At 47.7% G+C, this 27,022-nt stretch overlaps 1 protein-coding gene and 1 long non-coding RNA gene across 2 annotated transcripts; one reads left to right on the top strand and one right to left on the bottom strand.

Annotated features, from left to right (window-relative positions):
- On the top strand, positions 1-26,259 carry LPO (lactoperoxidase). Its single transcript, XM_086686864.1, has 13 exons — positions 1-194; positions 4,858-4,932; positions 5,799-5,886; positions 10,084-10,244; positions 12,113-12,230; positions 12,579-12,708; positions 13,475-13,681; positions 15,187-15,511; positions 17,400-17,560; positions 23,209-23,461; positions 24,322-24,495; positions 25,494-25,731; positions 25,918-26,259. Exons 2-13 carry the CDS (start codon positions 4,860-4,862, stop codon positions 26,123-26,125), a joined length of 2,136 nt encoding a protein of 711 aa, XP_086542990.1. The 5' UTR covers positions 1-194; positions 4,858-4,859; the 3' UTR covers positions 26,126-26,259.
- Positions 10,408-11,593, bottom strand: LOC147574236 (uncharacterized). Its single transcript, XR_015244044.1, has 2 exons — positions 11,406-11,593; positions 10,408-11,321 (listed from the first exon to the last, which is right to left on the bottom strand). It is a non-coding gene; the product is annotated as an uncharacterized LOC147574236 (long non-coding RNA).
- Positions 26,260-27,022: the final 763 nt, after the last annotated feature.

Here is a 27,022-nt window from a genome sequence, read left to right as displayed (position 1 = left end):
TCCCTGCAGTTTCCTCATGCATCTGCCTGGAGTCACAGGGTGTTTCCTGCTGAACCTCCAAGCCATCTCAGTCCCTCAAAATCTCCCTTCTTGGCCTTTCCCAGAAATAAATTCTTGGTGGAACCTATAAAACACCAGTTCTTCCTAGCAGAATAACTCCACTGGCTGCCACCAGAGGCCAAGGCACTTGGCAGGTAAGACCCATTAATTTTAATCTTTCATGATTTCTGCAAAGTTGATGATGAAATTTCCTAAAGGCTTCTCAGAAAGCTTGGTACTGCATTTGGACTTGTCTTCAGTGGGCATTTTCTGGTGCCAGATTTGGCTGCCACAATGGCAGATCATTCCTGTTTGGTGTAAGGAGAATGTGACTAAATCCATGTGGGCAAGGCAGATTTTCCAAGTCTGAAAACAGTCACAGAATCATAAACTCTTAGGGCTGGAAGGTACCATAAGACCTCTCATCCACCATCTTTAGGAACTGAGGCCTAAGAGATAACACACAGAGTTGGGGATAAATAATAACAGAATGATGCTCCAAGTGGTGTTCTTAAGATTGCTATCATGTAACCTCTAAACTAGAGTGAAAATTTACAGTGTTTTAAGAGTTTCCTAAGATGGGGCTCTCAGATCTTTATCTTGTTTCCAGCACCTTATGCCTGGTATTTATAGCATATCTGAACATCTAGTTAGCCCTGAATGCCTAGTCCCATATGTCTTCAATGCTCTTGTGGACACCTGAATCTCCATCAGGTATATGAATTGCAGCAATATGAGATGGTCTTCATTTTGGAAGAATGGAGTGGTTGAATCATATTGTGTTTTATGTGATTGGGTGTCCCAAACCCTGTGGCTGAAGTAGGGGATTGTTTCTTCTAAGAAGATCTTGATAGGGGCATCTGGCTGGCTCAGTTGGTAGAATGTGCAACTCTTGATCTCAGGGTTGAGTTCAAGCCCCACATAGGTCATGAAGCCTAGTATAAAAAATTTTTTTTAACTAAAAAAATAAGAGATCTTGATAAGAACTTTCTCCTCTTGACCATTTTCCTCTTGATCCTGGCATTACTCAAAAGATCAAATAGAACCTTTTTGGGGGTGATGGCGTGTTTGTTAGTTTTCCTATGGCTCATCCTACCACCCTCAACAGAGCTCTTGCCACTCATGGAAAAGAATCCCACTGATTCCTTCCCTTCTCAGGCTTTCCTGAAGCCCCTCTTGGTGACTTCTCAGCAAGTTTGAGAGCCAGACTCTGGAAGGCCTTGGTGCTCAGAGTGTGGACTGCAGACCAGCAGAAGCAGGAGCATCTCCTGGGAGCCTGTTGGAAATATAGGCTCTCAGGCCCTTCTGTTTCCTTCTGAGTTAGAATTTGCATTCAATCAGGTCCCCAGGTGATTAGTAGGCACATTAAGGTGTGGGCTAAGGGACTGTCACCATCATGACTCTCTGTACCTTCCAGATGCTGAACTTCTCTGCCCTTGGAGTTTCATTTATTCAGCATGAACCCAACACGTATTATGTACCAACACTAGGCTTGGGCATGGGAAAAAACAAAAATAAGACATAGCCCTTGAGGAGCTCATGGTCTGATAGGGGAAACAGACATGAAAACAGTGATATGTGATATGAGTGGAGTACAACGGGAGGACAGAAAAATGAATGACCTAACTTTGCGTGGAGAAATCTGCTACACTTCACAGAGAAAGCAAAATTTGGCCTGGCTGTTGAAGAACGAATAGTTCATCAGGCAGAGAGAGCACTGTATAAGAGGATGTGAATAGAGGCAAGGAATTGTGGACCAGCCCTGCCATTAGAGGGGCAGAGGCTATGACTCTGTCTCAGGATATTGCTTCATGTCCCAGAGAAGGACCCAGGCTTTGCTGCAAACCAAAGGGCTTGGGAAATAATTTCTGCACTGAGCATGATGATAAGAATGTGGATAAATATCCAAACATCACAGAAGCCTCTTGGTGACCTCTTACACCTGAAGCCCTATGTCTTCCACCCTCCACCCTGCTTGGCTCTGGCTGCAGACAGTGTCCCTTCAGGATCTTTTAGCATACCTTTTTTTTTCCAGCGCAGTGGCATAACCTTTCATTTGCCTGGCTCTGCTTTCTGTCCCACATCCTTCCTTCACACACACCAGGGAAGTTGGCCAAGACATGGAAAATAATTTGGCTTTGGCCTTGAGGTCTCTCCCTGCCTTCCCAGTGAGAGGAGTATGAGGGGGAAGGGGGTCCAAGGAAGGGAGAAGAGAAATGAGCATGGAAGTTGATTTTCCTGTTTAGATTTCTCAACTGTCATGTCTTCAACTATGATATTTCTCTTCCTCTATCTCAGATGATGTCTTTTTTCATAGACTAACCTTTTACTTTTGTTTTTAATTTATTACAAAATACATCAGTCATTGAAAAAGCAGTATAATGAATACTTGTGTGCCCATCAGCCCTCTTTAAAAATCAATGATATGGTTGTTGCTAGGGGAAGAAGGAAAAGGGAGTTGGTCTTTAGTGGGTATAGAGTTTTAGTTTTGCGAGAGGAAATAGTTCTAGAGATCTGCTGTACAACAATATGAATATACTTGTCACTACTATGTACTGTATGGTTAAAAATGGTTTAAAACAGGGGTGCCTGGGTGGCTCGGTTGGTTAAGTGTCCTACTCTTTTTTTTAATGTATTTTTTAATGAATAAATAAATAATAAATAAATAAATCCTATTTATTTTTGAGGAAGAGAGACAAAGCGTGAGCAAAGGAGGAGCAGAGAGAGAGAGACACACAGAATCTGAAGCTGTCAGCACAGAGCCTGATGTGGGGCTCGAACTTCTGAGCCAGAAGATTATGACCTGAGCAGATGTTAGCCAACTGGGCCACCCATAATTGTCCTATTCTTAATTTCGGCTCAGGTCATGGTCTCACGTTTCTTGAGTTCAAGCCCCCAAGTTGGGGCTGTCAGTGCAGAGCCTGCTTGGGATTCTCTCTCTCCCTCTCTTTCTGCCCCTCTCCCGCTCTCTCTGCCCCTCCCCTGCTCTCCCTGTCCCTCCCCTGTTCTCTCTTTCTCTCTAAATAAATAGATAAAAACTTTTAAAAAATGGTTAAGATAATAAATATTACACTACACGTTTTTACCAGAATTAAAAAATATATATATCAATGATACATTTTACTCCAAACCCATCATGCCCTTTATATGCCTGAAAGGGAAGATTTCTGGCTGGCTCAATGTTCTCCTTGAATTACAAAGAGGAAGACTATGGTTCTACTCGGGATCATAGAAGTGTAAGAACAAGATCCCATCGAGGGTTAAGCCATTTGAGAACTCTTGGAAATAAATGAAAGTGCCCAGGAGAATCTTGGCCAGAGAGGTACTTATTCATACCTTGCCCTTTTTTCTAGAGTTAGCTTACAAAAAGTACATTCAACAAGATAAAAATTGTTAGAGGAATCATAAAAGGACAGAGGGAAAGACTGGGGAAGTGTGGCGGAGACCAAAATTACCTGGTCCAGATATAGTCCTCTTCTGGACTGGCCTAATTCAAGGGGAGAGTATCCAAGAGGGTGTCCATAAGACCACCTAGGTGGCCTCTCAGGCAAAGCTCCAGAACCACAATTTCTCTTAGGAAGCTTCAAGTAGATATGGAGGGAGCAGCCAATCTGAGATGTTCTCCCTGGTGTGTTTCTGGAATCCAACCAGTGAATGCACACTAAGGGAAGAACCCATGCCCACCTGTGAAATCTGAGGGGCCTGTCGAGAACATGATATAAACAAATGATCATTCCATCTCATGCCGTGGGTGCTTCCTGGGGCTGGAGCCAGAATCTCCTTAAAACATATTTTGGTTCAGGGGCACCTGGATGGCTCAGTCAGTTAAGCATCCAATTCTTGATTTCAGCTCAGATCATGATCTCACAGTTGGTGAGTTTGAGCCCCACATCAGGCTCTGCGCTGACTGTGCAAAGTCGGCTTGGGATTCTGTCTCCTTGTCTCTCTCTGCTGCTCCCCTGCTCCTATGTTCACTCTCTCTCTCAAAATAAATAAATAAACATTTTTTTTAAGGTATTTTGGTTCTATACCACCAAACCTCATGAACACTCTACCCCCCAAAGCCCCTCATCAGCCAACAAAGCTGCAGGTATTTTTGTCTGATGATTTACATTCAGGGTTAAAGCTCACAATGAAGGGGTTAACCTAAGATCTGGAATCTCTCCAGGCAGCCTGGGGCACAGCTGTGGGCCCAGGAGAGCCCTGACCTTTGTCACAACTTTCATTCATGTGCTCCCATCAAATTGGCTCTTTGAGGAAGGGTAGAAGCCCTTGCTGGTTTCTGAAGGGAGGAGCTGAGTGCCTGCTTCTCAGGCATGCTCCCCGGATGCAATACATCCCCAGGGGAAGGAAGGAGGGGAACTCCAAAGACCTGTTCCAGGTTTGGTAACAGCATTTCTCACACTTGTGACAAGACAGGTACAGGATCTCAGGTCACAGGCTATCAGGGCAGAATCAGACCTCCTGTATCAGTTGGCCCTCACGTGCCAGGACAGGGGCCCAGAGACGTTAAGTAACCTGCCCAATGTCACAGAGCTAGTTGTAGAAAATGCAGAACTTTAACTCCAGATCTCCTGACCCTGAAGCCTGAGTTCTTTCCCTTCCAGCCCTGCTTCTTTCCATGTCTCCCAATAGCAGGCATGGGTCTGCACAGATGATTGATGCTAACTTAAGTTATTGTAGTTTCCCCACCTCTACTCCAATATTAGGGCATCTGCTGTTCCCTGGGCTTTTTATGCTTTACCATCCCTTTCTGTGACTCCATCCCTCCCATGGGGGCTCTACAAGGCTCATATCTGATCCTGGGTCTCGTTTCAGCAATGCAAGCCCTCCATCTCTCAGTCCTCTTAGCTTTCCTGACCTTGCTTCAGGCTGCAGCATTGGCCACAAATGGTAAGTGTCTCCATATTGAATTCCTGGGGCTGCTGTGACAAAGGATCACAACTGGGTGGCTGAAGACAACAGAAATGTGTTCTACAGTTCAGGAGGCTAGTAGTCCAAAGTCAAGGTGTCAGCAGGGTCCTAAAGTCTCTAGAAGGGAATCCTTCCTTGCCTCTTCCTAGCTTCTGGTGGCTCCAGCAATTCTTGGTACTCCTTGGCTTATAGCTACATCAGTTTAATCTCTGCCTCTCTTCACATACTTCTCTGTGTGTATCCTGTGTGTCCTTTTGCTATAAGACCACCAGTCATTGGATCTAGAGCCCACCCTAATCCTGTACCTTTATGACCTTATCTGAATTAATTACATCTGCAAAGATCCTATTTCCAAATAGGGTCACATTCTGAGACATGTATTTTGGGGGGACACCATTTAACTCACCACACCCCACCTCCCATGCTCCAGACCCCAATACAAGTGAGAACAAGAATTCCTACCACTCCTTCTCTACCTCAGGGCCCTGGTGATCAGCTAAGCCCTTTGATGGACACTTACGTGTCTACCTCACCAAAACCCAGAAAAATCCCCACAGCCCAGTAGCCCAAGCCAACCTGAATGGTCACACACCTTAATCCCATCCCTGGGTATTCTAGTGGACCTCTGAAGAGCAATTCTGACATCCTATCAAGGATCAGAGAGCATTCTTCCCATTCTATTCTTTTTCTCCTTGAGGATTCTTGTGAATGTTTCCTAATCTCAATCTTCTGCCTGCTTGGATTTGAGGGGTGAGGGTAATGGCTGAGAAAGAGGGAGACAGAAGCAGAGGGTATCTCAAAGGAATGGTGTCAGATACTCTGCTCCTTGTCCCTCCTCCTCCAAGCACGGGCCACCACGACTGCTGCCATCTCTGATGCTGTGAATCAGGTCAAGGTCCAAGTCAACAAGGCCTTCCTGGATTCCAGGACCAGGTACGTGAGACACAGACACAGCGTACTTCCCTTGCTACGCTTCTGGTTAATGACGAGCACATCTAGGCCAGCCCTGACAAGCCAGTGAGAAAGCAATCATCCAAACTGTGCTACCACCACCCCCCAACTCTGAGTGTGTGACAAATAGGAGTCTTAAAATCCTTAGCCTGTAAATTACCTTGAATAGGATGCCTAACCTAATCCTGGAAGCACTTTCTTCCACATGGCTGGATGTTTCCTTGGGTCATGCATTACAGAGTCTCAGAAAGCCTGTTGGTAGAATTTTTCCATTCATTCAACTAATATTGACTGACATAAGCCCGGTTCCCTAGAAGAAGAACCTGAGACATGGATTCATGGGCAGGTGACTAATTAAGAATTACTCTTGGGAGAGCTGTAAATGAAGTGAGAGGGCAAAGCTGGAAAGGTCAAAGAAGGAAGTTAAGCAAGGATTGGCTCAGTAATCACACAAGAAGGGTACAGGTGTGAGCCGTCAGCAACTACACCCAAAGCAGCTAGGGGGCGCAGCACCCTAATGCCATAAAAAGATCCAAGGGCACTTGGAGACCCCACAGCCCACCAGCAGAGTCAGCCACCCTCGAACCACATGTTAGGGGCTGGGATCTTTGAAATAAGCAATGAAGACTGGGTCCCAGCTCTCGGGATGCCCATCAAGCTAGAGGCATACAGACAAGAATAACCACTGTGTTGAGCAGAAAACAACCTTATTCCTTCCTCTTGCTGTCCCTTTGCACTAGAATTGGGGCTTCCTTCCTCCTTGGCCCTTGAATGACTTTTAAGCAGTTCCATAACTGTTTTTTTGACTTTTAGAAGACAAGAGGTACTCCAGCCACTTCTAGTCCCAAGAACAGTATCCTTTCAGGAATTTAAATGTCAGCGTAAGAAGACAAAGCCTAGAGCTTCCTACATCCCTGGGCTCAGAGCTGCTTTATTAGGTTTATAATGAGAAATGGAGCACGGTCTGCTAGTTCCTCCTTCCTGGGCTCTTCCCAATCCCCCAACACAGGTTTCTGACTCCTCAGGGTTAAGCTGGGGGGAGGGGGGGTGGAGGAGAGATAGCAAAGGGCAAGGTCTAAGTCACCTGACAACTTAGTGCCCTGAAGGGGTCAGAAGGTCTTCCCCACCTTGGGCACTTGTTGGCTGTCTCAGAGATTCTGCTGCCAGCTCCCTGACCCAGAGAAGTTTCTGGCCAGTAGCTTACAGCTCCAACCTTCAGTACAGAAGCATCTGGCTCACTTTCTCACCTCCCCATACCCTCTTGAGCCAGGTGCCTTTTAAGCAGGCTCCAGAAGACTACAAGCTTCACCCTGCTGCTGGAGGATATACAGATCCCGTGCAGCGTGGCCCTGTCTGGCTTACTCTATTAAGTGCGTGGTGCCAGCCTCCACTCCTGTAGGCTCTTTGGGCAGGTATCAGCCACTGGCCATGACTCTAGCCCACCTCTTAAGTCCCTTATCACTAGAATTAAAGCACAGAGGAAGCCCCATGGTGGCAGTAGGGAAGTACTTGGTATTTCAGTAACTATCTCCAAACAAAAATTCTCTCTCCCTCCTTAACTTCAATCCTTTTATAGCCCCAAGGTAAGGATACAGTAAAGGCCACAAAATCAGTGTTCGTTACCTCCTTTGCAAGCTGTGCACTGACCAGCCATGCTCTGGACTTCATTCCTACTGGTTAGTTCTTGGACTTAGGGGCCTCATGGAGACATAAAGAATCACACATAACCATCTTGTTACACAAACAATCCAATGAAGGAAATAAACAAAGCGATGGTTGCTACTCTAGGCCCAGGGATCAGGGAAGCCTGATGGAGGATGAGAAGCAGCCAGCCATGTAGAGAGCCGGGAGGATAGCATCCCAGGGACTGGGAAGGACAAAGGCAAGGGTGCTGAGGCGGGAAAGAGCTTAGGGTGTTCGGGAAACAGAAACAAGTCCAATGCTGGTGGAGGTGGTAGACAGGGAGGAGCACACCGTGCAGGTAGGCCAGAGAGGTGGACGCTAAGGGCCATAGAGTCAGAAAGCAGATTAGAGGTTGCTGGCGGAGGAGGGCAGGGGAGGAATTGGAAGAGACTGCTTAATGGGTATAGGGTCTCCTTGGGGGATGATGAAAATGTTTTGGAACTAGGTACAGGCAGTGATGGCACCACAATAGGAGTGTGTGTGCAATAAGCAGATGGATTCATCCGTGTCCCAGGGTAAGCAGAGTGCCATGGTCTGCTTTTCACTCTAAGTGCGCTCCAGCAGCCGTGTGGGGAACAGACAGCAGGGGGTGGAGAGAGATGGGCAGTGGGGCGGGGCCCTGGTCAGGAGGCTGCTACAGCTGTCCAGATGAAGGCGATGGTGGCTAGGATGAGGGTGGAGGCCTGGAGATGGGTAAAGACTTCTTCCCAAACCCTGGCTGATCCCACGGAGCCCAGCCCTGAGCAAAGCAGAAGGGATCCCGCATTCAGGCGGGGAGGCACGCAGAGCCCAGGGCACAGGAGGAAGGAAGGAGCACGCAGAACCTTGCGTGGGACCTTCCAGGTGGAGCCCTGGAAGGCCCAGCAGCGCACCTTGTTTATTGGGTGGGGGACCCTTTGGGCCCTGGCCTATGAGGACGGTGGCGCTGACGCTAACACATGTGTGTATTCCACGCCAGATACAGCTCAAGGAGCTTTACAGTCCTTCCTCCCCCAAACCGTATGAAATGCTAAATTGAACTACATGAAATAGCTTGTTTTTGAGGTCAAAATGATCAAATAGCATGGCTCAACGAAATGTCGTTATTTCATTTTATGGATAAGGAAGCTGGGTACAGACAGGTTAAGTAACTTGCCCAAGGGCACATAACTAGTAAGTGGCAGTCACAAGTCAAACCAGCCAATGTTCAAATCTTGCTTCCTAAGCCCCAACTCCAGGTGAGTGCGGGCCCACAGAACTTTCTGTGATGGTTTTCTGTATCGGGGCCATCCAACACAGGAGCCAGTAACTACGTGTGGCTGTTGAGCACTTAAAATGTGGCTAGTACCAGTGAGGAACTGAATTTAATTTAATTTTAATGAAGTTCCATTTAAATAGCCACTTGTGGCTGGAAGTTACCATACTGGACAGTGTAGCCCTCCTGGCCACTGGGCCACGCAGTCTCTTGCAACAGCAGCAAAAAGACAGTCTGGCTTACTGTCTTGGGTCTTTTTAATTGAGGTTGGGGGAGGCTGGTCGGGGGTCGGCCTGCCAAGTAGAGCGCAATCATCCCAGTCATCCTTGTCCCTGTCCGACCTGCCCAGGAAGTCCCTCAGACTGAGACACCATGCCCCCTCACCCCGGAAATAGTTAAGAACCTAACCTATAGATCAGGCCAGCTGTTGCAGCCAGTGAACTGTACCCCAAAAGCAGAGCTGTCTTTTGTGAGAAGCTGAGCAACTTCCAATGTTTCAGAGTCTCAGAGCCATAGATATCATCCCACGGAACCCTTCCTCCCACATGTGTGGAGACTGAGGCACGGGGAAGGGGTGGTGGATTCTCATGGAGGCACTTTCCTAACACCACCTTGCACTCAGTCATCTCTGTGTTTGTCCCAAACTTCTTAGTAGCAGGGATTTGGGCTTCTCCCTTTACACATGGGAAATTAAGAATAAAAAGGCTGAACATCTTGCCCCAAAAATGGTCAGCAAGAGGCTGGATGCTACAGCCCACATCGAAGCAAACTCCACGCTAACTCCAGGGCTAGCTGCAGTTAAGGATGTTTCCATGGGAAGAACTGAAGGCCCCTAGGCTTGTTATCTCTAGAATTCTCTTGTTATTTCTAAACTCCTACATGACAGGAGTTCCTGAGTCTGAGTCAGGACATCCCGGGCTTAGGTGTTTTTAAGTTTCTCTAATTAATTCTGACCCAGCCAGCACAGCTACAACCCTCTGATTCTAATTCAGGAAGCGCTCACCTCCATCTGCCTGCCCTTTCTCAGAACCAGACCCAACGAAGCTTAAAGACACACTGTAGCTTCCTCCTCCCAGAAGAGATTTTCCAGAGGCATCAGAAAGGAAATGAGAAAGATTCTGAGAGCGCGGGAGTGCTCGTCTCCTGCCCGCGCTGCCGCCATCCCCTGTGGCTCCTCCCCAGACACACATCCCTTCACACCCCTTCTAAAGCTTCAGAGCTGGAGGGCCCAGTCTTGACTCTCCTATCGCTCTCCATTGTAGGCTAAAGGCCGCCATGAGCTCAGAGGCACCCACCACTCGACAGCTCTCGGAGTACCTCAAGCATGCCAAAGGCCAGGCGCGCACAGCCATCCGCAACGGGCAGGTGTGGGAGGAATCCTTAAAGAGACTGAGGCAGAAAGTGGCCTTGACCAATGCCACAGGTACAGAAAACCCACTGACCCTCTGATGGCGGGAAGGGGCCATGACCCCGCAGGAGTGAACAGGAGTCACCAAAAGCTGTATCCCCTATTAGGAGCACCTCCTTGGCTCTCCCTGCTCAGATTCATGGGCTTGCAGAGCAAGGAGGGGCTGAGGGGACAGCTGTGCCAGTATGGTTTTGTTTTATTTTGTTTTGTTTTGTTTGCAGAGAAAGGAACTCAAGCCCAGCAAGGTCACACTGCCAACTCCAAATAAGGGGACATTCATGCTCTTTGTGTAATGCCATCTGTAAAGCCTCTGTCCAGAGGAAGTACAAAAGTCAACAAACATGGGCTCCCTGTCCCAAACCACAGTGTCACCACTACTGTGCTTTATGTCTCCATAAAGGAGACATGTAAGCCACCTGTATCAGGGGGATTTACTGGGATTATGTCACAGGAGATGAGATTTCCATCTTGTCTTGCATAATATGGAGCTGAAACAATGAGGTGACGGATTGATTGTGATCTCCAACCCGTCCACCCCCACCCCTACCAAATGTCACAGCTTCTGGAGGGTCAGGGAGGGAGGGGCTTGGTCCCAGCCAGAGGAAGGGGCTGCAAGTTCTTCCTGGGAAAACAGCAGGTCCAGGAAGATAGCAGGCTTAGGACTTGAGCAAATGCCAAAGTTCCAAAAGAAGGAAACTGGGATGAGGTAGGGAGAAATAGGGATCACTTTAGACTCTGAGACTCAAAAGGTACAGAGGGTTGAACCCCTGCCCCTGCCAACCTTCACAGATGGTCCCCTGAAGAAGCCCCCATAGAGCAAGATTCCCTTGCTTCTCTTTCATGCAGGCACCGGGATGGATCACAGACTGCTTTAGGAGGTTAGCAGTTCTCTCCTTTCTGTGCCAGCACGGGAGCCTCTGCTGCGTAAAGCCCCACTATGTTACTCCTCCCAGGACCACAGCGCCCCTCACTTAAAAATTACCTGTCCCGGGGCACCTGGGTGGCTTAGTCGGTTGAGCACCTGACTTTGGCTCAGGTCATGATCTCGTGGTTCGTGAGTTCGAGCCCCACATCGGGCTCGCTGCTGTCAGCCTGTCAGCACAGAGCCACCTCTTCAGATCCTCTGTCCCTCCCCCACTTGCCCTCTCTCGATAATAAACAGTTTTTAAAAATTACCTGTATCTTCCCAACATCTTCCTTATCTAGGTTCCTGCTTGCTTGGTACTTTAGATGTCAGTGAAGCTTTAGAAGAAGAAAAGCTGTCTTATCAGACTAACTCCTACTAACATGTGCTTAACCTCTCAGCGGTATTTTGTTCTAAAAGAAAGATCTGTTGATTCGAATGCCCTGATTAAAAAAAAAAAAAAAAATCAATCGGGGCGCCTGGGTGGCGCAGTCGGTTAAGCGTCGACTTCAGCCAGGTCACGATCTCGCGGTCCGTGAGTTCGAGCCCCGCGTCAGGCTCTGGGCTGATGGCTCGGAGCCTGGAGCCTGTTTCCGATTCTGTGTCTCCCTCTCTCTCTGCCCCTCCCCCGTTCATGCTCTGTCTCTCTCTGTCCCAAAAATAAATAAAAACGTTGAAAAAAAAATTAAAAAAAAAATCACTAACAATGCTAGCAACTTTCACAGTTACTACCTGTGTGGCCTTGGGCAAGTCCCTTGAGCAATGTGGTCTCAGTTTCTCATCTGTAAAATGGGAATTAAACCTCTTACCTCAATGAGTTGTCAGGATTAAACAAGAAACCACCTGAGAACTGCTTACCTAAAACAGACCAATGCATTCCCAGAAAAGTAAGTTCCCCTCTGCTTTCGGTTTCCTGCCTCCCCGCCGTGCCTCAGAATGGAGAAAGAACTCAGCCCCTCTGGCGTCCCTTCTGTTTCAGAACCTAGCCTGGACTTGACTGCACTGTCTTGGGAGGTGGGCTGTGGTGCCCCCGTTCCTGTGGTGAAATGTGACAAGGACAATCCTTACCGAACCATTACAGGAGACTGTAACAACAGGTGAGGGGGCACGGGCAGTTGTCGGGGGCGGCCCAGCTAGGGGCTTTGCCGCTTGGCCATTCCCGGCAGAACCCCCGCTGCCTCCCCCTCCCGGGCCTGCGGCCCACCGGAACCCGTTCATATTGGACCCTTCCCGAGCTTCCCCGTCTTCCAAAGGGGCCGCCGTAGTCCCGCGCCTTCAGAGCGGACGCAGTTCAGCGACCCCCCTCCCCGTCTGAGAGGCGCCTCCCCCGCGCCCCCTTTCCCTCGGGCGGAGTCCCGCCCCTTCCCTACGGGTCCCCCAGGGCTTTGGAGAAGCGGAGCCCGGAGCGCGGGCCGAGGCTGAGGGCGCGTCTTGCTCGCTTTCAGGAGGAACCCCGCTCTGGGCGCCGCCAACAGGGCGCTGGCGCGCTGGCTGCCCGCCGAGTACGAGGACGGGCTCTCCCTGCCCTTCGGGTGGACGCCGGGGAGGACGCGGAACGGCTTCCCGCTCCCGCCGGTGAGGGCGGGCCCGGGGTGCGCGCGAGCCCCGAGCGGGAGGGTGCAGGGGGAGAACCCAGAGAGGACGGGAAGCGCCACCAAACGCGCACGGAACGGAAGAAGAAATAGGTGGGAGGGCGGAGGTACGAGGTGGGACCCGCAGCCGGGGAGAGGCGGAGACTTGGACGGGCTCGGGCCGTGCTCCCCTAAGTGCCACTAGAGGGCAGCGGAGCCCGGAGCCCAGCCACGTGGTGGTCACGTCCTAGCTGCCCACAGGCCAGATACCCTGGGGTCTCCCAGGCAGATGGCCTCCCTGCCCCATCCTGCCCGCGCTTACCCCGCCCCGGCCCCTGGGGTGCATCAGCTGTTGTTTGCCCGGAGGTCCTATCTGTTGGCCTCTTCTGAGTTGGCAGCCCCTCCCCCAGAGCCCCTCTCCTCCTCCCAGACACCTGGCACCTCCCTGTCGCTTCACAAGCAGCCTGTCTTTGTTTTCCCTTTTCCATAGTGGAAAGGTCACTGGCCTTGCAAGCCATCAATTCCCGCAGACGTGTGTTCAGTCTCATCCCTACTATCCCCTTTTGTAGCTGCAGGACCGTTGGAAATTGGCCTCACCTCTCCAGTGTCCTCACCTTCAGAAAAGGTGTAATGCCACCCACCTCACAAACTTGTCATGGGGATTAAATGTACCTGTTATACCCTGGGTGTTCAATAAAACTGCAGTTGAATCTGACTCCTCAAAGCACTTTTTCCTCCAATCCTTCCTCCCCTTCTGTCTCCATCTGTAGGCCCGCGAGGTTTCCAACAAGATTGCAGGCTACCTGAGTGAGGAGGGTGTTCTGGACCAAAACACGTCCTTGCTGTTCATGCAGTGGGGTCAAATTGTGGACCATGACCTGGATTTTGCCCCCGACACCGAGCTGGGGAGCAGCGAGTACTCCAAAGCCCAGTGTGACAAGTACTGTATCCAGGGAGACAACTGCTTCCCCATCATGGTAGGCCCCTGCAGCTGTTGGTGACAAAACCCCTGCCTCCCTGACGTAGCAGGGTACCTCATGGTAGATCTCGAATGCTGATTTGACAGCTTCCCAAGCCTCACACATCCATTATTCACTCATCCATTTATTCAATAAATAGACATTAATCATCTACTCCGTGCCAGGCATGGCACTAAGCACTGGGGATTCAAAGGTGAATAAGACACTGTTCCTTTCCTCAAGGACAAAGAGCCTGTGTGGGAAATGGACAAGTAACCACTAATGGTGAAATTGGGAAGCTCTGGGGAGGGGTGGGTCGTCTCTGTGCCTGGCCCAGCAGCATTGGCATCACTTGGGGACTTCTTAGAAATGTAAAATCTCAAGCCTCATCCCAGACATTGGGAAACAAAATCTACATTATACCAGGATCCCTAGGAGATTCCTTCTATACACAGTGAAGTTTGTAGAACCCTGCTGTAAGTCATCGGGGTCTGGGACGGCTGCTCCCAGAAAGAGCTGCAATTTGATGGATGAATCAGAGTGAGAGCAGGGATTTGTGGGGATTTCCGGCAGGAAGAGAGAGGCACTTGCAATGGTGCCCCATTTTTTTCTTATTTTACAGTTAGAGAGTGATTTATTCACTCAAACAAATCAAGGCTCTGTGCTGTGGTGTAAAGAACACGGACTGTGGAGAGAAGTCAGTCTAGATCTGAATCCCATATATTTCCCTTCCTGTTTACAAGTTCTGGAACAAATTACTTAACCTTTCTGAGCCTCGATTTTCTCACCTGTAAAATGGAACTGAATTATCTACCTTACATTTTTTGAGGACCAAAGTGAGATAAAGTATGCATAATGCATAGCACATGTTAGATCCAAAATAAATAAATGGTAGCTGTTTTTAGTAATTTTTTTATTGTTTATTTCTTTTGAGAGAGTGCATGCAAGCAAATGGGGGAGGGGTCAAGAGAGAGGGAGATAGAGAATACCAAGCAGACTTGGACTCAGGGGCTCATCACAGTGTTCATTGGGGGGAGGCTTAATGGAAGGGGGGAGTTTGTGAAGGAGGACTCGTGCGGGAAGGGCTCAATGCTGGACTCGACCCATGAACCACGAGATCATGCCCTGAGCCAAAATCAAGAGTCGGTCGCTCAACTGACTGAACCCCCCAAGTACTCCGTTCATAGTAGTTATTAACAAAGCCTTTCCTATTTCTTGTCCTGCTTCCCTGTCCAGGGATCTCAGGACTCCCTCCCCACCAAAAATTTGGAACCTCTGCTATAAAAGAGTGAATGATTCCCCTCAGACCTTTTACACAGTGGGATGTAATGAACTTCAGGGCATTGTGGCTCAGGACGTATAGTGTCAGCAGGAGGCATCTGGAATCAGTGTCTGGTCCCAGGGTCCCAGGAGGGCTCCATCAGCATCTTTGCCAGCCGCATCCAGACCCACCCTGGGGAGAGGTTGCCAGATCCCAGCTGTGCCACCTCTGCCCAGTCACCCACCCCCCAATCTCTCTGCAGTTCCCTCCCAATGACCCCAAGGTGAAGACTCAAGGGAAGTGCATGCCTTTCTTCCGAGCTGGGTTCGTCTGCCCCACTCCACCTTATCAGTCCCTGGCTCGAGATCAGATTAACGCTCTGACCTCCTTCCTGGATGCCAGCCTTGTATACGGTCCTGAGCCCAGCCTGGCCAGCCGCCTTCGAAACCTCAGCAGCCCGCTGGGCCTCATGGCTGTGAACCAGGAGATCTGGGACCACGGACTGGCTTACTTGCCCTTTGACATCAAGAAGCCAAGCCCCTGTGAGTTCATCAACACCACGGCCCAAGTGCCCTGCTTCCTGGCAGGTGAGTCCAGGCTGGGAACAGAGGGGCCCAAGGACTGGGAGCAGAGAGAGACCAGAAAAACTTCAGGAGGCTGCTAGGTAGCTTCCAGAGAGGCTTTACTGCTGCTGCTTTCCGCATGCTTTCTGGAAAAATGCACACCAAGCCCCCACTGCCTCTGGCACTGGTCCAGGACTGGTAGAAGGGCCCAGATGAATACAGAATCTAAGAACATGTGTTCACCATCAAACAAACAAAACAATTAAATCCAGAGAAGCACAAATAAGAACTACCACCCACAAATGATCATTGTTAACATTTTTAATGCCCACCTTTCCGGGTTTTTTTAAATCATAGATATAGTTCTACATTGTTTTACATAATTGGGGTTATACTATCAGTTATGTTCTATAACCTGATGTCTTCACTTAATATATCACATCATTAAATATTCTCCAGCATGATTTTTACTGGCTGCCTGATATTCCCTGACATACATTATCATGATTTATTTTCTCAATCCTATTTAGAAACACTTAAGTCATTTCTAGTTTTCCTGTTTTTTTTATTTTTATGTTTTATTTTTTTTATTTTAATTTTAATTTTAATTTTTACTTTATTGTTTTTAGGTAATGAATATCCTTGTTGATGAATCTTTGCGCTCATTTAACAAATTTTTTTTAATGTTTGTTAATTTTTGAGAGAGAGCACGAGCAGGGGAGGGGGGAGGAGAAGAGAGAGGGAGACACAGATCGGAAGCAGGCTCCAGGCTCTGAGCCATCAGCCCAGAGCCCGACGCGGGGCTCGAACTCACGGACCGCGAGATCATGACCTGAGCTGAAGTCAGATGCTTAACCGACTGAGCCACCTAGGCGCCCCTGGACTCATTTTTAATAATTTTATTAAGATAATTTGTTAGAAGAAGAAATTTTAGATTAAACGGAATGCATATTTTTAAGGCTTTTTATAAACTTGGCACAAGGCCCCTGCTCCATACAACCTGTGCACAACCAAAGCCCCCCAATTCTGTTCATTCTGGGGGCCTCATGTCCTCCTGGTCCTCTTTGCCTTGGGCTCCTGGAGGCCTTTCCTCTTCCAAAAATCTACTCTGTCAGGATAACCCCCGCCCCCGCCCCACCTACCTGGACATGGCAGAAAGCCAGTCCATAGGCCCAGATCTCTTGGGTAGATCTCTTCGATTCTGTGTTCACACATATCTCACATCAATCCAGATACAAAACTGAGCCCTTTCCTGTTTTCCACAAAAATATCCGGTAAGACCAAGCATTTGGGAATTTAATAGCCTTTTCCTAAAGATTAGAGGACACAAGAAATCCCCTTGTGACCACCTGGTCTTTTGCCAGTTAGCTGACCTCCTATCCTGTCACTCTCTTCTTTCTTTTCTTCCAAAGGCCCCCATCTCTAGATACTTCTCCCATTGTTACATGGACAAATTCGACCCTACCTAGGAACCTGCCCTCAAACTCCCATTCATAAAACTTTTCAAAGTTTCTCTCCACCAAAAGCCCTTATCTGTTTGTACTGCCCCATCTTAGAAGGAGTTGGGATTGTAATTAGCAAAATTTTCCTTTTTCATGTCATCTGTAGTTTTGAGCACAGTCTTGTGCAGTCAGCCTTCTTATCCCCGTTTTCACAGATACAGGGACTGAGGCTTAGAAATACCAAGTAACTTGTCCAAAGTGACCCAGCTAAAAATCATGTGTGTGGAGCTGAGATTCAAGCCTCTGAATCCCAACCCCCATCCCATTCCACTTGACTTCCCTTAGGTTAACTGGAAGGAGGGGCTTAGGAGAGGGTCCCTTGGGGGCACTATCGTGTATTTCTTTGTGCAAGTTACTGGGTTTTGGGGCTACTCAGGGGGAACCAACCTTCCTGCCTTCTGGACTTTCAGGAGATTTCCGAGCCTCCGAGCACACCTTGCTGGCTGCTTCCCACACCCTCCTTCTCCGAGAGCACAACCGGCTGGCCAAAGAACTAAAGAGACTCAACCCTCACTGGGATGGAGAGAAGCTCTACCAGGAAGCCCGGAAAATCCTGGGAGCCTTCATGCAGGTACAGAAGCCCAGGAGCACTGCCTCCCTCACCCACCTAGCTTCTGCCCCCCCCCCCGCCCCGCCACCCCTGCTCTGCCCACAGCCACCCTCCAGCTACCTCCTCTGTGTTCCGCACCTCCTCTTCCCTTCTCCTCCGCTGCTTCCTTCCCACTGCCTCATTATTTCAGCCCTCCTTCTTGTTTCTTTAGCTTCTCTGCCCCAAAATGAATCCCTGAACTCAGAGTGTTGGAGAGTCATTTGTCTGTTGGTCACTCAGTGTGCCTGCCCAGATGCCACCATCACTGGGACCAAAGGCTCCGTCTCTCCTGGGACTGACTGTTGCAGAGCTCTTTGGGTTATTTCAGTTGGACTGTCTTCTTTTTCAATTCTCCGCACCTAAGCCACATGTCACAGGCAGAGTCCATTGCTATTGTAGATTGGCTGATTGACTAACTAGAATTAACTGTGCACGTATTTTTTAAGCATTTTATTTTGAAATTATTATAGGTTCTCAGGAAGTTGTTAAAAAAAAAACAGTACACACACCCAGCCTCCTCAGTGCTAATGTTTTTGCATAACTGTGGTACAACATCAAAAGCAGGACATTAACATTGACACCAACCAAAGGTCTTATTCAGATTTCACCAGATTTAAATGCAATCGTGTGTGTGTGTGTGTGTGTGTGTGTAGCTCTGTGCAATTTTATCACATGTGTAGTTTCATGTAACCCACCACCACAATAAAAATACTTCACTCTCCCATCACCTCAGGACTCCCTCCTGCCCCCCTCTGATAGCCACATCCACCCTCCCCCTTCCCAGGTCCCTATCACCTGACAATCACTAATCTGCTCTTCATCTGTACTGTTTGGTGAATGTTACCTAGATAAAACCATGCAGTATGTATCCTTTTGAGGCTGGCTCTTTACATTCAGCATAATTGCCCTGAGGTTCATCCAGGCTGTTGTACGTGTACAGTCCCTTCCTTTTTGTTGCTGAGTAGTACTCCCTGGTTTGTTTAACCATTTACCCAGTGAAGGACATCTGGAGAGTTTCCACTTTGGAGCTATTATGAATGAAGCTGCTATAGACATTCGTGTATACATTTCTTCATGCAAGTAAGTTTTCCTTTCTCTGGGAAAACTCTGCCCAAGTGCAGTGGGTCATATCGCAAGTCCATTTCGAGTTTTAAAAGGAACTGCCAAACTATTTTCCGGAGTAACTGTACTATTTTATGTTCCCACCAGCAGTGTATGAAACATCCAGTTTCTCTGCATCCTGGTCGTGATTTGTTGTCATTGTTTTTTTATTTTACTCTTTCTGATAGGTATGTAATGTTATTTCATTGTGGTTTGAATTTGCACTTCCCTAACAGCTAATCATGTTGAACATCTTCTCCTGTGCTTATCTGCCACCTGTATATCCTCTGCAGTAAAATACCTGTTCATATATTTTGCCCATTTTCAGATGGATTATCTTTTAATGTTAAGTTTTGAGGGTTCTTTGTATATTTTAGATACAAATCTTCAATCAGATATGTGACTTATAAATATTTTCTCCCAATCTCTCATTTTCTTAACAGAATCTGTTGCAGAGTAAGAGTTTTTAATTTTAATGAGGTCCAATCAGGACACATTTTTTTTTTTTCTCTCATGGGTTGGGCTTTTGTGTCAAATCTCAGAACTCTCTGTAGTCCTAGATCTCCAAGATTTTTATTGGGTTTTTCCTAAAGGCTTTATACTTTTATGTTTTCCACTTAAGGCCATGATCCACTGGGGGTTAATTTTTGTATAATGTGTGAAGGTTAGGGTGAGGCTCATTTTCTTTGGCCACAGGGTGTCCAACTGTTCAGCACCACTTACTGAAAAGGCTATCCCTCCTCTAGTGAATTGCTTTTGTTCCTTATCAAAAATTTTTTGGGCATATTAATATGAATTTATCTCAGAATTATCTATTCTATTCTGTTAATCTATGTGTCTATTCCTATACCAGCACCACAGTGTTTACTGTGGCTACACAGCAAGACTTACCATGGGGAACCATGATTCTTCCCACTGTATTCTTTTTCCAAATTGTTTTTGCTGTTCCAGGTCTGTCCTTTTCCTATGTATTTTTAAATAAGCTTATCTACATCTACAAAAAAAAAAAAAAACCTTGCTGAGATTCTGATAGGAATTGTATCAAAACTATAGATCAATATAGGAAGAATTGACATCTTTACAACATTGAGTTTTCTAATCTGTAAATGGTTGTTAAAAAAAAAACAGTACACACACCCAGCCTCCTCAGTGCTAATGTTTTTGCATAACTGTGGTACAACAACAACTGTGGTGCCTAAGTGTTTAGGTTTTCTTTGCTGTACTTCATCAGCATTTGGTAATTTTTATCATACAGATCCTGTACATGTTTTGTTATATTTGTACCTGAATATTTCATTTTCTTTGGGTAAGTCATAAATGGTATTACATTTTTTCTGACCTGCCACTTGCTCTTTATCAGTGCATAAAAATGTAACTGATTTTTATATGTTGACCCTGGCCTTGCTGAGCTCAGTTTGGGGAGTTCTTCTTGTAGAATCTTTAAGATTTTCAAAAAAAAAAAAAAAAAAAAGATTTTCTATGCAATCATGTCATCTGCAAATAAAGACAGTTGTATCTCTCTTTTTGTAATCTATGTTTTTAAACATTTTTTCTCTTGTCCTATATCAGTGGCTATAATTTCCAGTACTGTGTTGAATAAGAGTAGTGAGAACTGGCATCCTTGTCTTCCTAATCCTAGAGGGAAAACATTCAATCTTTCACCATTAAGTATAATGTTTGTTGGGGTGCCTCAGTTGGTTGGGTGTCTCAGTTGGTTAAGTATCTGACTCTGGATTTCAGCTCAGGTCATGATCTCATGGTTCATGGGTTCGAGCCCCACATCGGGCTCTGTGCTGACAGTGCAGAGCCTGCTTGGGATTCTCTCTCTGTTCCTCCCCTGCTTGTGGTCACTCTCTCTCTCTTCCTCTCTCTCTCAAAATAAATGAACTTTAAAAAAGTGTAATGTTTGTTGTAAATCTTCTGTGGATGCTCTTGATGGGGTTGAGGAAGTTCCACTCCATTCCTAGTGTATGGAGAGTTTTTATCATGAACAGACGTTGAATTCTGTCTAAGGTCTTTCCTCATTAATAAGACTTTTCTTCTTTAGCCTATTCTGTTTGCTTCAGGTTTATTTTACTCTTCCTTCTGGTTTCTTTCAGCACTTGGAAAATGCTATGCCCCTTCCTTCTGGGCTCCATGGTTTCACATTGGTGTTCATTTGTAGATAATGTGTCGCTTCTCTTTGGCGATATTTAAGACTTTGTGTTTAGTTTTCAGAAGTTTAATTGTAATGCATCTTGGAGTACATTTCTTTGGGTTTATAATGTTTGGTATTCATTCAGCCTCTTGAATCTGTAAGTGTATGTCTTTCACCAGTTTGGGGACGTTTCTAGACCTTATTTCTTCAAATTCTTTTTTAGCCACCCCTTTCTTCTCTATGTCTGGGGCTCTTTTGTTATTGTCCCACAGAGCCCTGAGGTTCTGGTTTGTTTGAGGTGTTTGTGTGTTTGTTTTGTTTATTTTCTCTCTGTTGCTTAGATTGAGTTAATTCTACTGATCTGTCTTTAGTTCTACCCTGTCATCTCCACTCTACTACTGGGTCTTCCTAACAAGTTTTAATTTTAGTTAGTATTTTTCAATTCTACAGTTTCAGTATTTTTTTTTATAAATTCTTCTTTGCTGAGATGGTCTGTTTTGTGTTTCAAGGTAACTTGTAATTGATTGTTGAAGCATTTTTATGACAACTGTTTTAAAATCTTTATCAGATCATCTCAGTACCTGATTCATGTAGGTATTGGCATCAATTGATTATCTTTCCATTCAAACTGTGGCTTTTCTGGTTCTTGGCATTATGAGTGATTTTTTAAATGATATCCTAGATACTTTAGTTATGTTAGGAGACTCAGGATCCTATTTAAGTCTGTTTGGGCTTAACATGTATGTCTGGCATACTTTTGTGGACTTTAGTTCATATGACAGGTTTTTTTTAAGTTTTTTTTTAATTTATCTTTGAGAAAGAGAAGCGGAGGGGCAGGCAGAGGGACAGAGGATCTGAAGCAGGTTGTCTGCTGATAGCAAATAGCCCAACACAGGGCTTCAACTCACAAACCTGCTAGATCATGACATGAGCCAAAGTCGGACACCCAACTGACTCAACCACTCAGGCGCCCCCCCCCCCCCCCCCCTCCGGTGACAGTTGTTTCCTGAGCCTTTGCAGTGCTATTCTGGTCTGCTTCATTCTTCTGGTGACTCTGGGGTTCACATTCAGTGCCTACTGATGCAGTCTGCAAGGCAGGAAGGCCCTTTCCTGGCTGCCTTCTGTTGCCCAGCAACCTTCTAGGGGAGCAGCAGCCACTGCACCTGGTGCAGCACACTTTATGGCTGTTGTGTGAAGAACAGAGAGATATGGGGTTTCACTGCTGCCACCATTGCAGGCATATCAGACCATCCACCAGCCTGAGTTGTGGACGGCTCAGAGCTTGGGTTGTGAAGTAGGTCTAGGGGCTCTCCACTAGGTTTCTGCTGGGTTCCCCCGTCCCAGTCCTTTGGAGAGAAAGAGCAGGCTCCCTTTGGCTCCTTTTGTGTATTCCTATTGGGGGTTCCAGGTTGCCAGGCTCTCCTGCACTCAGTCTGGGGGCATACAGGAACTCACTGTGCTGTCATTCCTCAAGTCCTGAGGTCGTCAGCCAGTCCACCTTCTTTCCAGCTTTGAAAGTCTATTTATGTTGTCTATGGAATAATTTCCAGAGTGTTTACATATATTTAGTGTGGAAGATTAGGGGGAAATGAGTCTCCTCCATCTTGTTCTGGGACCAGAAGCCCCATGCACTTAGTTTTAACGATTAAAGAGAGATATCTCCCTTTATTTCTTGTCAAAAATCTCCATAATTCAATATTAATTTTTAAATTGGATCCAGAAATCTTGCTGCTGGAGATGTTTGTAGGAAATCATCCAAGGAATGAAAAGTATCTACCTAAAGATGATTTGAGTTAAGGTTTCATATTGGTTTGTTTGGGCTGCCATATGTAAAATATCATAGACTGATTAACAACAGGCTTAAACAACAGAAATTTATTTTCTCACAGTTCTGGAGGCTGCAAGACCACGGTATCAGCAGGTTTTGTTTCTCCTGAGGCCTCTGTCCTTGGCTTGCAGATGGCCGCCTTCCCTCTGTGTCCTCACATGGTCTTTCCTCTGTATGTGTACCTTCCTAGTCTCTCTCTCTCTCTTCTGATAAGGACACCAGTCCTAACTGGATGAGGGCCCCACTCTTATGATCTCATTTAACCTTAATTACCTCTTCATAGGCCCTATCTCCAAATACAGTCACATTAGGGCTTCAACATATGACTTTGGAAGGGACACAATTCCATCTATAACACGAGCGGCCAGCAGAAAGAGTGTCATGATCAATTAGCAATGTCTGCTATGGTCACAGGAAGGGAAATGGGCACATATGCTATCCATTTGCCCTCCTAGATTTTTGAACACTCATCCCTCTCAGCTGCAGCTTCCTCCAGCCTCACTCTGTGGAGATTTAAGTGTTCTCTTACCCTTTCCTCATGATATGTATCCCCACCCCCTCCAGATTATCACCTTCAGGGACTATCTACCCATTGTGCTCGGTGATGAGATGCAGAAGTGGCTCCCTCCATACAGAGGCTACAACCAATCTGCTGACCCCCGAATCTCCAATGTCTTCACCTTTGCCTTCCGCTTTGGCCACACGGAGGTCCCCTCCACCATGTCCCGCCTGGATGAGAATTATCAGCCTTGGGGTCCAGAAGCAGAGCTCCCCCTGCACACCCTCTTTTTCAACACCTGGAGGATGGTCAAAGAGGGTACGTCCTTTTGGGGAAGCACTGTCACCGGGCAGTCTCACTCTGTGGCCTGCTTCTAGGGAAGCCTGGTGTAGAAGCCAGACTCCAGGCACTTCCCGCGTGACCTTGGGCAAGTGAATTCACCTCGTTGAGCCTCATTTGTAAAATGGGAACGATGGTACCTATCTCACTAGGACATACAAAAAATTAAGTGGCATAAATGTGAGAGCACCCCACAATGGTTCCTGACACACAGGGAGTGGTCGATATATATCAGTTATTATTCTTTCTCTCCTCCTCTGGCCTCGAAGGTGCCTGGGCTTTCCCTGCCTCAGGCTTCTCTGACCCCTGTACAAAGAATTCATGAGCTTGGGAAATAAATTGCTCTTTCCTGCTCTCCTCTAGGGCTTCCTACCTCCATCACGTGCCAAAGGTTGGCCCCAGCTCCCCTTTACCTTGGGTTGGGCTGTGTCGCAACTGGCTTTACCTCAGGCCTCACAAGTCAGGGCCATTCTCTGTAGGCTTCCGCCACCTCTTCTCATACTTCCAAGTTCCGGGGGGGAACATATGGAAGGAGAAGGAGCTGGCTTTCTGAGCTAGAGCTCCAGAAAACTTCTGAAGCTTATAGGCAGGCCATTGCCCCAGTAATGCCTCTATCTTCCCCACCCCAGGCCCCAGGCAGGCAGTCTGGACTGCCCTCCAACCCCAGCATACTCTGCAGGCTGCACCTGGCTCTTCTCTCCCGGCCTCCAACCTGTGATGTTCAGCTGGCCCTACTTTTACCTGAGAGGAAATGTCTGGTGGGGGGGGGAGGGGCCAGCAGTGGAAGATAGTTTCACGCTACCCACATCCCCAGGACGGCCTCTGGCTCTCCTTTGCAGGTGGAATTGACCCTCTGGTCAGGGGCCTGCTGGCCAAGAAGCCCAAGCTGATGAATCAGAATAAAATGATAACAGAAGAGCTGCGCGGCAAGCTTTTCCAGCCCACTCACAAGATCCACGGCTTCGACCTGGCCGCCATCAACATACAGCGCTGTCGAGACCACGGGATGCCCGGTGAGTGGGCCTGAGGTCCTGCCTGGCCCAGGGAACTTTTAGCTTCTTTCTAGGGTTCCTGGGGACTCTTCCATTAACCCTAAGGATCTGACCAATTCTAAAACAGAAGGCAGAGATACCAGTTTTTAAAATTCATTTTGTTCATCTGTGAAATGGCGTCTTCCATTTTCCCTAATGTGGAGACAAGAGAACATATCTGATACCATCTTGGAGCTCCTCAAATGAAAAAGAGATCAACAACTGACTTGTAAAACCAATTTAAAATCCCAGAAAAGTCACAGACCTAGAGCAGCGATGATAAAGATAGTATATGTCTAGTGCCGATTCAGATGACTGATCAGTAGGGCCTGTGTTGAGATGAATCAGGAGAGGAGAATAGAGGGGCTCCTGGGTAGCTCAGTCGGTTCCAGCATCCAACTTGCGGTTTTGGCTGAGGTCATGATTTCATGGCTTCATGGGTTCAAGTTCCGCATTGGGCTCTATGCTGGCAGTGTGGAGCCTGCTTGGGATTCTCTCTCTCTGCCCCTCCCCCATTCATGCTCTCTCTCTCTCTCTCAAAATAAATAAACTTAAAAAAGAAAGACAGAGAGAGAGAGAGGACAATAGAGAGAAACCAATGACTATCGGACCTTTCTTTTATACCCATGAAAGGCAATTTAATGTAGTAATTAAAAGCCAAACTGCCTGGGTTCAAGTCCCAGCTGTGCCATTTCTAGTTATGTGACCTTAGGCAAGTTACTTAACATCTCTGTTCTTCAATTTACATATTTTTACGGCGCTTAGAATAGTGCCTGGACCCATAGTAAGCACCACATAACCTGCTAGCCCTCTCATGCCTGAAGTACCGCAAGTGTAAAACAATGGATCCCCGCCCACCCCGTCCCAAAGGCTAGGAGTCCAGACTTTCTGGGGCTGATGGAGCTGGGGCAGGTATGTCCCCAAGGCGGGCTGTGGTGAGAAGCTCCTGGGATGAGACAGCATCAGCCCCTCTGCCCTAGGGTACAACTCCTGGAGAAGCTTCTGTGACCTCTCACAGCCCCAGACACTCAAGGAGCTGGATGCTGTGCTGAAGAACAAGAGGCTGGCTAAAAAGTTACTGGATCTCTACGGGACCCCTGCCAACATCGACATCTGGGTTGGGGCGATTGCTGAGCCCCTGGTAAAGAGGGGCCGAGTGGGGTCTCTCCTGGCCTGCCTCCTGGGGAAGCAGTTCCAGCAGATTCGTGATGGAGACAGGCAAGTGAGACCTTATGAGGAAGGCAGGGGTGAGCAGACCCTTCTGCGATGTGGACAAGTCCTGTGTGAGGACTAGTCCAGACCTCAGAGTGTTCCCAGTGACCTCCTTCCTTCCCCTTTGGCACAGTGGGGAGGGAGGGGCCACCGCCTGAGCTGTGTGGACAGACCCTGCTTCTGTCTCTGCAGATTCTGGTGGGAGAACCCTGGGGTCTTCACTGAGAAGCAGCAGGACTCTCTACAGAAAATGTCCTTCTCACGCCTTGTTTGTGACAACACCCACATCACCAAGGTCCCACGGCACCCATTCCAGGCCAACAACTACCCTCAAGGCTTTGTGGATTGCTCAGCCATTGACAAGCTGGACCTTTCACCCTGGGCCTCAGTGGAGAATTAGGGGCCCAGATTTCCCAGCCTCCCACACTGTGCAGTTTTGCTCGCTTTGGTCCATGATGCCATTTCAGGCAAGTTCAATGACCCTGTCCCTTAGAGCTGCACACCCCATCCGGGCCCTTCTATTCAGCTGGGTTTCTTGACACTCACCAGATGCACACCTCGCTCAAACCCAAGGCCAGCACCTCTGCCTTTCCAGCTCTTCCACCTGAATCCCACTGTTTCCATGCCATCTGCTCTGTCTGTGGGATGTCACCCATCCTCTCCCTGCAGCAAGTCTTGACTGAGGCCATGGTCTTTGCACTCTTAACTTTCCTCCTCTCCTTTCAAACTAGATTGCGAGCTCCTTGAGCCAGAGACTTCTGTCTGCTTCCCAGTGTCCCCCGTGCCATCAAGCATGATGCTCAGCACACAGCAAGGGCTCAATAAACATCTGATGATTGACTGATGATGGTGGCAATGACACTGTTCCCTTCCAAAAGCAGGCTTTGGGACCACTGCCAAATAAGCAACTAGATGTTTACAGTGCAGACACGTCTTACCACGAAGATGTGTGCACGGGTCTGTGGGGCGAGAAGGCATGGTTTGGTGAAATTTCAGAGTTCTCTAAGAAAAGTGTGAGGCAAGGGGCTCCTGGGGAAAGAAGCAATGGCCGTAGATGAGGGAGAGGGTTTGAAGTGCCATCAAGGGGTCAAACAGAAAGGTTGTCCCAGCCTGGATAATCCTACAGCTAAAGTTGATTTTCCTTCCAGAAATCCTTCTGGGAAATACCTCCTTCTTCTAGGGCAGTCCTTGGAGCCTGTGAGATCTCAGAAGGGGCATGGCCAGAATGTTCCTTGTACCGCTGCCCAATACATGTTCATGTGTTCTTTTAAAATGACCCTCCGGGTAAGGTCAGCCC

Source organism: Puma concolor, chromosome E1, assembly GCF_028749965.1.
Source record: "Puma concolor isolate L17-30 chromosome E1, mPumCon1.1.hap2, whole genome shotgun sequence".
Classification (NCBI taxonomy): domain Eukaryota; kingdom Metazoa; phylum Chordata; class Mammalia; order Carnivora; family Felidae; genus Puma; species Puma concolor.
Note: the sequence above shows the minus strand (reverse complement) of the source record. Positions and strands in the feature narration are given on the sequence as shown.